Source organism: Pleurodeles waltl, chromosome 12 (assembly GCF_031143425.1).
Source record: "Pleurodeles waltl isolate 20211129_DDA chromosome 12, aPleWal1.hap1.20221129, whole genome shotgun sequence".
NCBI lineage: Eukaryota > Metazoa > Chordata > Amphibia > Caudata > Salamandridae > Pleurodeles > Pleurodeles waltl.
Window position 1 is genome coordinate 594,946,915 of NC_090451.1, and position 15,624 is coordinate 594,962,538.

At 42.4% G+C, this 15,624-nt stretch overlaps 1 protein-coding gene across 1 annotated transcript in view; it reads left to right on the top strand.

The window, feature by feature from the left end:
* Window positions 1–15,624, top strand: part of SLAMF8 (SLAM family member 8) — a 240,184-nt gene that overhangs the window by 203,461 nt on the left and 21,099 nt on the right. Inside the window, exons 3-4 of the mRNA XM_069217782.1 lie at window positions 3,774–4,088; window positions 7,316–7,426. Coding sequence (XP_069073883.1) covers window positions 3,774–4,088; window positions 7,316–7,426 — 426 coding nt within the window. The remainder of the gene's footprint in view (window positions 1–3,773; window positions 4,089–7,315; window positions 7,427–15,624) is intronic.

Here is a 15,624-nt window from a genome sequence, read left to right on the forward strand (position 1 = left end):
AAAAGAGCTGAAAAACTTCCAAAAAACAAAGATTTGTCAAAAAATCATATGCGATGTTACACAACCAAGGGACAGAGTTCAAAGGTTATAAGTCATGAACCATAGGTCAAAGACTGATATGGTGGGCAACAATGTCATCTCACGGCAGTTGCCTCCCTGGCCTTCTGATCTCAGAGCACAATCTGATACCAAACTGGTGGGCAAAAACCTTGGACTTAAATTGTATGTCACTCCCAAATCTCTTCTTTTATAATAGCATGGCACATGCTCTTGTGTAGCCTTAGGCTTATCCTCCCTCTTCTAATAGATGGACACTCAGAGAAGCTGAGGCCAATATTTAAGAAAAGTGGTGCTTCATGTCATGAAGCTCCACTTTTCCTGCTGCCCATTGCGCCCCCATAACACCACCATGTGTGTGCCTTGTTTAACATACGGCGCACCATGGCTCAAGTTAGGGACAATAACGTCATAATTGTTTATGCTATTGTACTTTGCAGCATTAGCGTCAAAAATATTGGTGCTAATTCTGCAAAGTACATAGAGGCCCATTTAAAATAATGGTGTGCCACCTTTTAACGCCTGCCCTGTGCAGATGTTAAAATGCCGCTAAAAATGGTGCAGTGGAATCACATAGGTTTCACTACGCCATTTTTGCGGGCCCCCTAACGGGGGAGTGCCCCCTTTGCATACATAATGCCTGGTGCACGCATAATGTGACACAAGAGTTTACAAAGTGGCGCAATGCTTTGTAAATATGGCATAGCGTTTTTGCCACACTATCGCCACATTAGCATCTAAAATTACTCTAATGTGGTGATAGTAGGCACTAGGACCTTCTTACATTTGGGCCTTAGTCTCAGCGTTAAATGGATCTTGCTTATACTAACAGCAGCTTAATATTTGCAGCCTGCACAAAATCAAGCAGCCGGTGCCACTCCATGGTTTGCCTGGGCGAAGCCAATCTTCCTTAAACTTCACTGGCTTCTATTTTCAAGAAGGATTGTTTTTCAAATACATGTGCATTATACCCAAGTACATCCATAGAGATGTTCCCTATTCTGGAAATCAAGCTTTAAGTTATGCCGGTCGCCCCAGCTACTTTGCTCTTCCCATTTCAATCTTTTAGCTGTGTGTATCAGGAAAGATGTCTCAAGAGTGAAACCCTTCTCTTACTTGGCAGCTCGCAAATGGAATCAGCTCCCTGAAGAACTGAGGACAATTTCTGCCCAGTCTAGTTTTGGTAAAATGCTTAAGACCTTCCTTTTCAGCCTTTAACTTACTTGTATTCAGTCATGCTCTACAGATAGCACCAAGAGAGCCCTGGGCATGTAGGCATCCAAAAAATGTCCTCAGCATTAACATTATGAGAAGTCAGCAGTTGCAGCTCGCTGCATTCACACGGGTGGGGTGGGTTCTACATGCGGTCGTGGGAAGGGGTACAATTTAATTTAAAAAAATACAATAAAATAAAATAAACTTACCTACATGCTGCAGCGCCGCTTCGCTCTTCTGTCTCCTGTGTTGCATGCAGGCACAGGCTCCCAGCCTGCCTTGTGGCCAGTCCTGCTCATCTGGCTCAAAGCAGCATCAGGAGTGGCTGGGAGTGCCCAGCGAGGACGCTCCCAGGCAGACTGGGAGCCTGTGCAGGCTCTCTCCAGCCTGGCAACTGTGTTGGTGGGCTGGAGAGAACCTACTGAACATGTGTGTTCGGCAGGCCCAAGACGGCCAGCCAAACATACATTCGCACTCAGAGGGAGTGCTGTGCACTCCCCCTTAATGCTCATCACAGTTGGTGGCCCCGCCCCTTTTACCAAAAAATGAAATTAAACACAGTTTGTTATGGTTTTTTGGTATACAGTTTGCAGCTGCCACTTCTGGCAGGGGCGACGCTCCTCCACCCTAATGGAGGAGCCACCCCTGGAAGTCAGCATTTTGACTGAACAGTCTGTTTAGCAGATTTTGTCTAGGCTTTTTTCTCAGAAGTGCAAATAAACAGCATGGTATTGGCTAAACTGTATTTTACATGTTATGCCAGACATCTGATAAATAAGAAGGTTTCACAGAGCAGCTACCAAAAGCTGTTTCTTTAAGATGGCCAGACCTAGATATGCACTATACAAATGAATGGACACTGGTGGGGAGGCAGGGGCAGCTTCTTCGCAATGGTGAAGGATTGTCACCCTCCTGGCTTAGCCAGGAGCTGAAAGATAAAACGATATTTTGTTTTGTTTTATCTTTCAGCTGCTAGCTCAGCCAGTAGCATGTGAAGGGAGGGGCGGGCTGGGCCGTGGGAGGTGGGTGGAGGGAAGAGGAGAGAGTGCACCTAAGTGTGCATGTGTGGTTGGCCGGCTGTCTTAGGCCGGCCAAACACACATGCTCACTTAGGTTTCTGCAGCCCGGCTGTGTTGAACAGCTGGGCTGGAGAAACTGCAATGACCCCAGGGTTGTGTCTAAGCGGCAGTCCATACCACGCAGACAAATCCTGATGCTGTTTTCATGCTAGGTTTAGCATGATAGCAGCAGTAGGATTGCTGGGGAGCCTGTGGTGGTGTCCCATTGAATGCTGGGACACCAGAAGAGGATAGATGTGGCAGGTGGCAGCGGCGAGAGGAAGACGTATGCTTTTTTTAAATTATTTTTTATTCCCTCCACAACTGCCTGTCATGATCCTTCACCTGCCCCTCCCATTGAGATTTGTGGCACCCACCGCTGAGGTGAGGGGAGGCTTCCTCGTGAAGGGTCCTTAATAATAAAATAAACTCCTTATTGACTGCTGCGTTCTTTTGTCTCTAACCTTTGCTGTAGTCCCTGTTTCCGCTAAGCCTCTTTTGGATATAGGTTGTTTTCAGTGTTGACCCCTTAACGGTGGAATCAACTACAGAGAGACCTATAATCCACCACCTCCTATCTGCATTTTTATGAGAAGCTTAAGACCCGCCTTTTATTACAATTTTGTGCTGTTTAGGATTTTTTTAGCGCCAGGAGACCGTTGAGTGCTCTGCAAATATTAATTTTTGATTTCATAGTGTAGAAAAAGCCAGAGCAATCAAAATGGATTTCTCACAGTGTGGCAAAAAGTAGTGCACATCCATTTTTTATACTTTAGTAAAATGAATACACAGTGCACTGTTTTGCAAGGTGCAAAGATTTCTGGTAGAGTAGTAAAAGACAGGCACACCAAATTCTAACAGTGTGATAACAAGCAGTGCAACGGGAACACAGTCCGCACAATGTAGCAAGATGCAGTGCAATGTAGCAAGATGCAGTGCAGAGCGTACGGATTCCAAATAGTGCAGTAAACGGCAGTACTGTGTGCACAGATTCCTTATCCTGTAGTGAACAGCAGTATACACAAGTCCATCATAGTGCTGTACGATGCGATGCAGTGTGCATAGATTCCTCATAGTGCAGTAAGATGCAGTGCACACATTCCTCACAGTGCAGTGTGATGCAGTGTAGCTAGTTGCCTCCACGTTACTAAACACTGCAGGCTTGCTTCAAAACCTATCATGAAATTTTCCATGGAAAAGCAAGGCCTCAGGAATAATAACTATAAATCCGCCCCAATGGCCTTGTATCTATGAATTTGTAAAGGAACATGACAGTAAGTAGTATTTCTTGCTGTAAACACAAAACCGCGATTTGCAACATTCTTTGGATGTTTCGGCAGGGGGCCACATTCACAGTTGGTATAGCATTGTATAACCATGTCATGGCACTTAGAAAGATGTGCTTATCTCAACCTGCCATTTCCATCTTTCCAATCTTAACAGAAATGGTGAATAAACCGAGAGTTGATGTTTTTGTTTCACGAGTTGAAGAAAACCGCTCATCCAACTCCAGCTGCGACGTGTTCCTCACATGCACCGTAGACAAAGGCACTGCTGTGTCTTATATCTGGAAAAGGGCAGACCATGAGCACGGAACCCTCAGCAATGCAACACATTCCATCTTTGAGAGCGGAAGAATTCTCAGGGTACTCCTGCATCCCTCACAGCAGCACATGTCCTACTCTTGTACAGCCTTCAATCCGGTTAGCCAAGAGGCTACTTCTGTGAACCCTTGGGACAGCTGCCACATCACACCAGGTAAGGCACAACTCCATGCAATATGCTACTCCTTGCTCATTGATGAGTTGCAATTAGGCTTTACATCAGTCGAAATTGACAGTACACAATATTTCGTTGCATAGGCAGCATCTGTCGTGCAGTTTTCAAGCACTGTAAATCATCCAAGTGAATGATACTTACTGACCTCAGGAAGGGTGGAAAGCTTTCTTGGCCATGCCGTGTTTCAAACTTGTGGCCCATTAGCAGCAAACACTTAATTAACTCACTGTATCACCTTACCCGATGCACTGAGCAATGAAGACATTTTAACTTTTGTTTACAGTTTTGAAAAGGGCCAGGAGTCATAAATTAGCATTATATATATATACCATTTTACACCACAATCAAATCATTACGATTTTTCTTAAGTACCATAGTACAAATTAGAACATTTCATTTTATTTAAGTGTTTTTGTTAAACTACATAGAATTTCAATGTCAGGGTTGGAGGAAGTAACACCATGAAACCTTTTACTGACAAAGGCATCACAGGATTTATACCTTGTCAGCCAGTATGCCGCCCCCCCCCCCATCCCCCCCCGGCAGCCTCCTCTTTAATGTTAACGGTCGAAGGGAAGGACAAGGAGTGTACACTACTCATAAGTAAACAGCACTGTCAGCTATGTCGTGTTGGGCGTGCCCTGGCATGGAGATCTAATGTCCATGACTGATGACTGCCTTGCGGCAGGTCCTTCAGTGCTCCTCTGACCTTCATCCATTCAATCCTAAGGTCCAGTGCGTGTGTGGCACCTTTTCTCCCATCGTCTTTCATACCCTTACATTCTTCTCCATAGGGGCCATAATGCCTTCAGGTTCTTCACCAAGATGCCCCCGATGCAACTTGTGCTGAAACTTGCAATAGCGTGATGAGCCCAACATTCTTAAAGCAATGGCAAGTAAGGTGCACAGCTGCAAGCATTTATGATAGATCCAGCTACTTCCTCTTGAGAATTCCATTCCCCACACATCCCTTACTATGCCCAGCCGTAAAGTCGCAGAGGGGAGATACCAACCGCTGTGTCCTAATTATTTGCAAGTAAAATACCACAAAGACCAGGTGTAATAATTAAATTAATTCAACGCCTTTCTACAAACATTTGTTCAATAATCTAAGAAAGTGCAAAACTACTTTTGTTGCATGATAATTTAATCTATATATGTTATCGTTATAAATAGAGGGAAATCTTTGTCGAAATAGTGCACACCTGCCTTCCTGAAATGTAACTATAATGAAGAGGAAGGCACTTGCCGCTTAAAAGCAAAAAATGGCCCATATTACCACTTCAGCAACCATTCTGCCATTCTGTGATTTACATGGGGTTTGAGTAATTTCTGTGAAAGAACGTGACACAGTAGATAAATTGCAAGGTTTGGAGTGAAAAACATGACTTTGAATCCCATCGCAACAACATACTGAAGCTGACCAAATAACATGGGGGTTATTTGCAGTTTATGGTGCAGCAGGTGCTAAACCTTTGGAGCCAGCCACTGGTTTCCGAGGGCGGGGCTTCAGCTGGCTCTGCTGTTGCAAATCCTCGATCCGGCTGCCTGTGTAATGCAAGCTGTTGGGTCACAGTAGTACAACCCAGTTTAGGGCATGAATACAGAATCAGATTTTTCCTTCCCAGGACCATGATGATGGGTACATTTTGCTTTTGCGTTTCAGCAACAGACTATTGCTTCGATGGTGTGTAATTTACAGGTGATCACACTGATTAATCTTCTCGCTACCCTAGCGCCCCGCCCTCTCCCCCCACCTTCAGCAGGTAATAGTTTTTAGTAGTACCCATATAACAATTTTAGTTGTACCCACAACCTTCTAGGCAATACTGTTAGAAGCTCACTGCAGGAACATATCTACAGCTAGGCGCAGGCGTGATGATTAACAATGCTTCATATTATGAGTGAGCGTTCAGCACCCTTAAAAGAGATTTTATCTCTAAGGAATGTATCATATTTTACTCATACTTCTATACGTGATAATTCAAAAACCATCAGCATGGGAAATGATGTCCCCAGAAGCTAGTGTGCCCCATTTGTAGGTGCATGTATTCTAATCAATAATGTGGTTGGCTTGGGTTGCAAATTTCACCAAGTCTATCTTCAATATTCCCAAACTGGTTTAAGTACTATGGCAAAAAAAAGAAAATTGTGACCTTTTCGTACTGGATCACCTATGTGCAGCAAATTAGTTTTTTTCTAGCACTTTCCTTTCTAAAAATACTGAATTAAAGTTTAAATCCGTGTTAACCCTCTGCAGCAAGGCTGCAGAAAACATTAACGTCACATTTTAAGGTTCAGTGGCAAACGTTTTTCTTAAACTCACATACTCCAATTCTGCACTTTGTACCACTGAGCAGCACTTTTACACACAGTCTGATTTACAAAAGAAAAGGGACAAGTTGGCAATTTTTTTCTTTAGCATTAACACTAATGTTTAGTACAATGTTCTGACTTTTATAGGTTCATAAACATCTCTAGAATAATTCTTGAAAAATTCTAAAAGCATATTTTCTAGTACCTTTTTAAATTGTAAACACTTATTTATAAGGAAAACTCTGTGTAGGAAATTATGTCGCCATGTTCATGTACGTATTTATTTTTCTCACTGCAGGGATTATTCCTCTTTAGATACAGCCTTTCCATTGAGCTTAAAGGGTCCCACCTTGGAGGCCCATTTATTCATGACCATGATAGGAGTACACATGCAGTTATTACCAGGGTTGAAGACTATGTGCAAGTTATATGTAAACACACACACAAAGATTCATCTACTTTTTAGGGAGGGACCTCCCAGGAAAGGACACAAACCACAATTGTACAATAGCATTAATTTAGTCATCAATATTCTATGATAATGGTATGTCGTTTGTTGAGCCCTTACCAAAGGACTCTGCAGGAAAGTCTAAACAATAAATGTATGTTTCAGAGACAGTACTGGAATGCAGGGGGATCTAGCCTAATTCTGGAACCTCAGCTGTTATTGGGGAGGATGGCGGATCCATGTGGCCTCCGTGAAAGATTCTGAATTTTTCCCTATGTAATTTGCCCACACTGTTCCACAATTCAGCAGTGCCCTCGCGCTGTTTGCTTTCTCTGTTGGAGGTAGCAACCAATATGCAGCGAAGGGTATTTCTTATTTTACCAATTCACACTTCATCATTCACCTTCATGAGATTTCACATCTTCTTTATATTTCCTTTCAGGTGCTGAAGGTCCAGTCCGTGAAAACAAGTATTTCCTGTGTATCATTCTTCCTCTTCTTTTTGTACTGGTGTCTATCGTCCTCTTAATTGCTCGCTTTGTGAAGTGCACAGGTAGGAGCAATATTTTGGCAGCTACTGATTATGTTGTTTTTATTGTCTGATCTTTTTTAATTCTGTCCTGAGAAATTACTAATGATTGGGATATTCATTTTTCTGTATCTTTTCCGGTTCCTCTAACCTAGTACTCATGCTCATTGCATCAAAGTGTAATTTGATGGAATATTCTTTCTGGACTGCTTCCTTGTGGAGTTCTGTACCAATCAGCCTTAATTCCAGAAAGTACATAAACTACAGATCTTCTGCCTAGCATGTAGGTAGACTTTTCTCATTTGATTAATCAAATGCCCTCCTCCACCAAGTTTCACTACCGGCTGAATGCCTAAGACCGGATATTGCCATCAGCTTCTCAGGCCTCTAAGGACATAACAAATATATTCAAGGATAAACCAATGCACCTTGGCCTGTTGAATGAAGGATCATCTCAACTGACACTATTGATTAGATTGCTGTTTGACTGCCCCAATAAAATCAATGTTTGTACCTCCCACCCCACCTTTATGCCTTCCCAAAGTGTTCTGAAACTACTGTCTGCTCATGTGGAGTAATTCATTTAAGTGCAGCCAGATCCAACAGTAGACTGAAACGTCTAGCCCACCACAGTGCCACATCAGGACACAATACACATACATTTCAAGAAGCATTGAAACCAGTGTACCATGCCTGACGGCATATTCTAGAACCTTCTTATTCATTCCTAGGGTAGTTGAAACCTCATTTATGCCATTATACAAAGGAGCAAGAACACACCGTGGGCTGCAGATCAACCAGACTCTCCTCAATCTTTAACCTCTCTGTGGAAGCCCCTTCTTCAGTGATAATATCCCATGCAACCACTGCCCATCCAATCACTGCCAGAAATAATAAAACATACCAAGGAACATTGTTGTAACAGCCATACATGATTGCAGATAACATATAAGATATTAGGTGGTTTTCTTCCACTCCTTTATTGAAAAAGTGGTTACCTCCAAATACATCCTCAAAGGCCTTGCATGGGTAGCACAGAAAAAGTGCATATACTGACAGAAATGGATTGAAATCAATGAGTTTAATTAAAATCATTGGTTGTAGCTAAAGATCTAGTGCATCTCTATCCCAAATTACATATGTGTGGTCAGATATCATAATCAATAGCATGACCTGTTAGGTCATGCTATTGATAGCAACCTGTTAGGCCTGGTAACCTTGATGTGGTTTTCCCCCTAACGTTTGCATCCAAGCCTCCTGTTTTGTTGCTGTTGTTGTTGCTGGCTTTAGGTTTCTGAACACTTTATCACAGGTAGCCAGTGCCTGTGCTTCCTCCTTAAAACATGGTAGAACTGGCTTATACCCAATTGGCATACTTAATTTACCTGTAAGTCCCTAGTAAATTGCTACTACCTGTGCACAGGGCATGTAAATTAAATGCTACTAGTGTCCCTGCAACACTGATTGTGCCACCAACGTAAGTAGCACTTTAAAAATGCCTCAGACCTGCCATTGCAGCCTTTGTATGCAGTTTTAAACTGCCATTTTGACCTGGCAAAATAAACTGTTTCTTGGGCCAAATCTTCCTTTTTAATACATGTAATTCACCCCTAGAATATGCCCTGTACAGCTTAGTGGGCAGGGTGCAGTGTATTTAAAATGTTTGACATGTACGTTTTAGTTTAACATGCCCTGGTGGTGAAAAATTCCTAAATTCATTTTTCCCTACTGAAAGTCCTACCTTTCCCATAAGACAACATTGGAGTTACCTTATTACATTTAATACGCTGTAATTTCCAAATGGGATCATGTTTGGTGTCTTTGACATTGTAATGAAAAATCCTAATTGATGGTGAAGATGGATATTAAACTACAGTTTTGAAAATGCCACTTCTAGAAACTTGGCCTTTTCATGCCATGGGCATTTGGTGCCTGCAGCCTGTCTCTGGGTTACATGACTGGATATAGTGGACTGTTAGACTCTGTGTATTCCTCCTAGTCAGCCACACATAATAGGGAGCTTTGGTGTGCCTGGATGGGCCATTACCAACAGGTTTGGGAGGGGTGAGCTGGCAACAACCCCACTTACACTTGAATAGGCTGTGTCCTGCCTCCCCAAAAAGGGCTGCATGCCCCCCATAGTGAGTCTGAGCCAGAGCCAAGACGGCAGAGCACCTGAACACTTAAAAGGCCTGTTCTAGAAGCTTCTCTCCAATTCAAAGGCACAACTGTGTACACATATTGGACCTCAGACACCAACTCTTCAGTACACTTCTTGACCTGTGGATATCCTGTCAGGAAGAAGGACTGATATGTTGCTGAAAGGGCTGACACTCTGCTGGACTGCTGCTCTAAAGGACTGCTGCCCTACTGTGCTGACCTGCTGCCTGCTGCCCTCTTGCTTTGGTGAGAAGGACTGGGCCTACATCTGTTGAACCCAGGACCCCAGAGTGACTCCAAGGGCTAGTTGACTGGCTTCCTGACTTGAGCCTCAGGGACAGAAGAGTCCAACAACCTGCACCACACCACCTGGACTATGCCATTTGTGATTTTACCCTGCCAGGTGGTACCATCCCTGTCCTGAGCCCTTGGAAGTTGGCTTAAGGTGCTCTGCCAGCCTCTGTTGATCCAGCAGACGTGACACATCTCCTCTGCTTGCAGGTTTGACCTGAGCAGAACTGAAGCATGGATGGACTGCGTGGATTGGACCCATCACAAAGACTCTCTACACCTCACAATTGAAGCATTGTTTTGGATGTGTAACACATTTTTGACGTGCGTCCTCACAACGCTCCACAATCCAGGATTCAAGGGACTTTTTTCAGCAGTTTTAATTTTGTTCTTGTAGCCGGCCCACGCTCCATCACGTGTGACCTGAATGTGTTACTTTGTTCTGTCAGCGTGACCAGATGTCTACAGTTGTCGCTTTGTGCTTTTTGGCCTTATTTTCATCAAAATGTCTAAAACTACATATCTCTGGTTATATTGATTGGATTTTTTGTTGTTTTGGTCTTGCTTTATTTATTAAAGAAAGCTCTATCTTCCCTTTTTGTGTGGTGTTATTTTACTTTATTACTGTTTGCAGTGTTGCACAAATACTTTACACATTGCCTCTGAATTAAGCCAGACTGCTCTGTGTGACACTACCAGTGGGTTGAGAACAGGTATAATTTAGGGTTGACTTGTGCCTCACCCAGACAAGCATTGTGGTTGCTGCTTGAGTATGGCACACACCCCAGTCAACCAACAACTCATTTTGTTACACACCCCCACCCCATTATGTGTTCAGGCCCAATAGCATTTACACATTTACTCTGGCACAGTACAGTAAATTTTTAGCAAAGAACCTGATTGAAAACTGGGTCAGCAGCACATAAATAATGAGGCAAAGACACCCTGGCCCAGATTTACTAGAATCTGGTGCATCAGTATCGATGCACCAGATTTCTTGCACCCCACGCCACCTAAGAGCACCATGGGTGAACCGTATTTACAATATGGCGCACCATGGCTCGCGTTAGGTCAATAGCATTGAAATGTTGCAAGCTTTTGTGGCGCTTTGCTCCACTACCGTCAAAAATGTTGACGCTAGTAGAGCAAAGTTGACTAGGCCCATTGATTTCAATGGGTGCATCCTTTTAACACCTACTTTGAGCAGGCGTTAAAAATGATGCCAAAATTGGCTCAATTAAATCTTGTAGATTTAATTGCACCATTGTTGCGGGCCTCCTAATGCCGGAGCGCCCCCCCTTGCAAACATTATGCCTGGCGCATGTATAATGTGGCGCAAGGGGTTGCAAAGTGGTGCAATGCATGCATCGAGCCCCTTTGTAAATATGGCGTGGCCATTTTTGCCTCGTTGAGCTACATTAGTGCAAAGAAAAAGTGACGTTAATGTAGCGCAAAGTGGTGCTAGGGCCTTATAAATCTGGCACCCTGAGCCTCGGATCTCTCAACTGTTCCCTATAGGAGCCCTGGAGAGGCCTACTGGACGGTCACCCATCCTGACGAGGAGGCCCAAGGCACCTAAGGGGTGGAAAGGAAAGCTATAGCCATCAGTAGGTTGTGATATTAAGCAGGATCCATAGGTAGCCTATGTAATGAAGTACATAACAGAGCATGTAGTGACACTCTCAAGCGCTACCAATGATGACTGCTGCAGGTAACCGGGACCCTAATATATCAGGGTGGCTCTTGCATTACCTAACATCACTTGATACCTTGCTAGCTCAGGTGATAGTCTGGTGGCAGGAACTAGGTAAGACTCAATGGACAGGCAGCCTTTGAACCAGGGGAATTTCCTATTCAATGCCTGTGAGACAGCAGTTAAGGAGTCCCAGGCCACACAAATATGTGCTGGTGCTTCAGACCTTCACAAATTAAGTACTGAAAAATTAGCACAATATGCCTAATGAACTAAGAATATGAATTTATAATATTCAAAGAAGAGCTAAATAGTAATAATGTTTCGATCACAAACACAACAACAATGTGATACTAATAGGCGTTTGTGGCGGGCGGGAGTAAAGTACAATTAAAATATTTAAAATCTAACCAGTAACACTTGAAACGTGTTGATTAGCTCTAACAAGGTTAGCACTTCAATTGGTAATGGGATAACCACAAAAGAAACAAAAATGCAAACACAAATTAAGGGGAAATTAGAAAAGTCTGAAGATTCTAATGTTATTGATTATTATACGGATTCGTTCGGAGAACATGTTAAATAAAAGGTAGACATTATATCCCCATGAGGTAAACCACAGAATTCTATTACCATTTAAGCAGGAGGCTCACGGATATCCAGACTCTGGACAACTGTTTTCAAGAAATCACTAAATATTAACAATTACGCGAAGACCAAAAGCCCTTAGCCCAGTAAATAATACAATCCAAAGAAAAAAAGGAAATTGTGCAATTCCTCGAATATATAAGAATGCAGGTGTCAGAAGGTGTCTAAAGTCACCTCACATAGCATCGATAAATACAGAGATATTTTTTAAACAAATACAACTATGGCTACGAAATTAGGTACACAACATGAGATAAACCCTCCTCGAACTAAGATCATTGACAGGAGTATAAAAGGGTTGTATCCACTTGCAAAAATGATGTCAGTGAAGTGTAGGCTTAATTTGGTTCCCATATGCAGTGACGATTAATTACATTTAAATTCTTCTGCTGCACCGTTCATTATAAATGTGTACCCAGAGATATTAATTGCCACTGACAATAAACATCAATATAGAAACACTACACTGATAAACATAGACAAACAAAATATTGGTACCCAAAGCTATATTAGTAATCCATGATCACAATCGCATAAGTATTCAAATTTAAGAATATACATGATAAATATTTCAAAGTATAAGGGACCAAACTATTTCACAAGATATAGCGTAATAGTTTTTAGTATATATGTTCAGAGGGCGATAATGAGGCACTCTGGCTTACTCCCATTGGACATATAAAAATAATTCAATTAAACCTGTTTTATCGATCCGAAGGAAGGTATGATTTTGTAAATGGAAGAAGTCGGTTAATAATTGCTCTCAACAAAAGTTTTAAGACCAATGTCCTATAAAGATATTGAAATTTATAGAGTTTTCCAAACGTTTGAAGGGTCACCAAAGGAGGGTGCCAGATTTAAAAATCAATAACCCCAAAATATACATGTTTCTTATTGCGCTAAAGGAGTGCTTTTTTCAGAATTGGTATTAAACTATTAGTTCTTTCATTGTTAGATTATCCAACATTTATGAAGTGAGCTGCCTCTAAAACATATAAGCTAGTAGTTGAAAATTATGAGGAGACAGAGAGGAGGAATAAGTTGAATGCAAAATTCAACATATGAAACCAGGTTTGCTAAAATTGATTTTGTGCACAAGAAATCTAAGAATCAACCTTGCTACAAAAGGAGATCACTCCATCACAGTGACTAGGAGGAGACGGAGTTGGAAGAGTTATGGTGTTCAAGAAGAAGTGTTTAATTCACAAAGCAAAAGGTCCATGGTGGATGATGACTACCTTACCAGCGTACAATAAAAAACAGGAGAGCTGCCTGTTGGAATATTGCAAGCATTTCTCAGACGCTGAGCAGAGCGAGGCCCTTTAGTCCCCTACCTGGTATTACTGTACAGTGTGTTCAAGAAACACAGCACATGGGCAGGTGGGAATAAATGGTATTTAGCATACAAGAAAAGCACTATTAAATGACGCAAAGATAGACCCAAGAGTGAGCTTCGTATTGCACTTTCAACAAGAAACAAATGATCTCTAGAGTTATACGTTGGTGCTAAGGAGTATAACAGCACAAGCTATAAGGGTTAGTGATACGCTAAACGTGGCAGGTGACTTTATACTTTGCCATGCTTACCTCTCCAAGCTCCCCCACTAATGGTAAAAAAGAGACATGGACAAAAGATTTCCTTTTCAACTGGGCCACTCTTTTAGACACAATTATTATTATTAGTATTATTATTATTAGAACTTATAGAGCGCATGGCTACCCAGGGGCTTCCCAGCGCTGATGCAGACCATTAAACAGGCAAAGCTGAAAGGCTATAGAGGGAAGAGCAAAGCCTTCAATCCCTCAAATACCAACACCTATCTTGGGACACTTAAACTGCAACTTGTTTCTGATTAGCCTTGTGGATCCTTTATCGATCCATCTGATTTTTTCAGGCTTACCCAAATCTGTGTTTTCTAAAAGATTTATAAATTCAAGAGAAAAGTAACTACATAAACATTTATTCGTGGTGCGCTTTAGGCAATTAAGGGCCATATGTACCAAAGGATTTTACCCATTCTGTGTCTATGGGAAAAAGCTTTCGTACATATGGCCCTAAATGTCCAGCTTTCCAGGACTTTGCAGCTCCAGCCAGACAAAATTTGGTCAAAGGACATAACTTTGCAGACTACATCTTAATGCAGGGCTCTTATAATCACTCTGTCACAAATGGTATTATCTTTCAGGTAGAGAGCCTCGATCATGACTACCAGTAGTAGGGAGCAAGAGAAGCCAAATAACCAGCTACAGGATCTTGGCATGGGATGCAGAGAAAATATCAGGCTGATGCATTTTGAATGAGTTTGATTTTAGGGAGCAGCTATTGAAGTCCCAAGTAAAAGGAATTGCCGTATTCAAGGAAGGATGCAATGTTTCCTTGCAAGACTGCTTGCTGGTAATTTTACTGCAACATACAAATGAACAGTGCTTCATTTTTGAAAAAGTAAGTGACAGGGCCTAGCTCTGGAGGCCCCTTCAGCCTGCACCACTGACCCTTCCAATGATGCAGCTGCCCGTACCAACACAAATATTACTCATCACACCCCTACAAGTGTGACAATTCAGACTATTGCAGGACACCCAAAGGTTAGAAGAATGACTTGGACGGCTGGGATTACTAGTTTTCACAGAACACTGTATTACTATGTACTCTGTTGATGGGCTATCCTCAATAATAGACAAAAATTATCACCATGTGGTGATCTGTCAGAAGTGCCAGTATTTAGAATGAAGTGCTGGTTCCAAGTATGGGCAAACACCGGTTCATATTAAGCTCTGTTGGCGAACCTGCTTATCATCTGAAGTAGAAGAAGCACTTAGGACCTGTACTAGTGGTTTGAGGACCAAATAACAAGGGGCTGTCGAAGAGAATACCCAAGTTCCTAAAAGATGAAGATGACACAAGAGGATGACCCAGATCAGGGGCCTCCAGTCTGGGGCCAGATTGAAGTTGGCCTGTCAACAATGAGGACCTGTGTTTTGTCTGATTTAAGCATAAGAATGTGTGTTGTTCGTACTCTAGGTGACATTTGAAAGACATAGACAGAGGTTAGACTGGGCCAAAGTAAGAATAAGCTGAATGCCATACACATACATAATTAGTGAAAGACAAAGGACCTAATGAGCTCTGCTAAAGGTGTGACATAGAGCATGAAAAAGGCCAGGCTTAGTCATGATGCCTGCCTCACCCCACTGTCTAATGCCTTTACAAAAGAGGGAAAGGGTGAGATAAACACTACTGGGTGCATTTGGAGAGAAAGGATTTTATTCACTCCCAAGCAGTGTCCGCAATGCCTACGTCCTTGGATTTAAGAGGGATGTGGAAGTGGGACATTGAAACAACAACCACACAGAGATCTAGGATAATAAGGACAGCCCTGTCCTTCGTTCACTCTCATGAGGGGCTTGTTAGTGATTGCCAGAAGAGTGG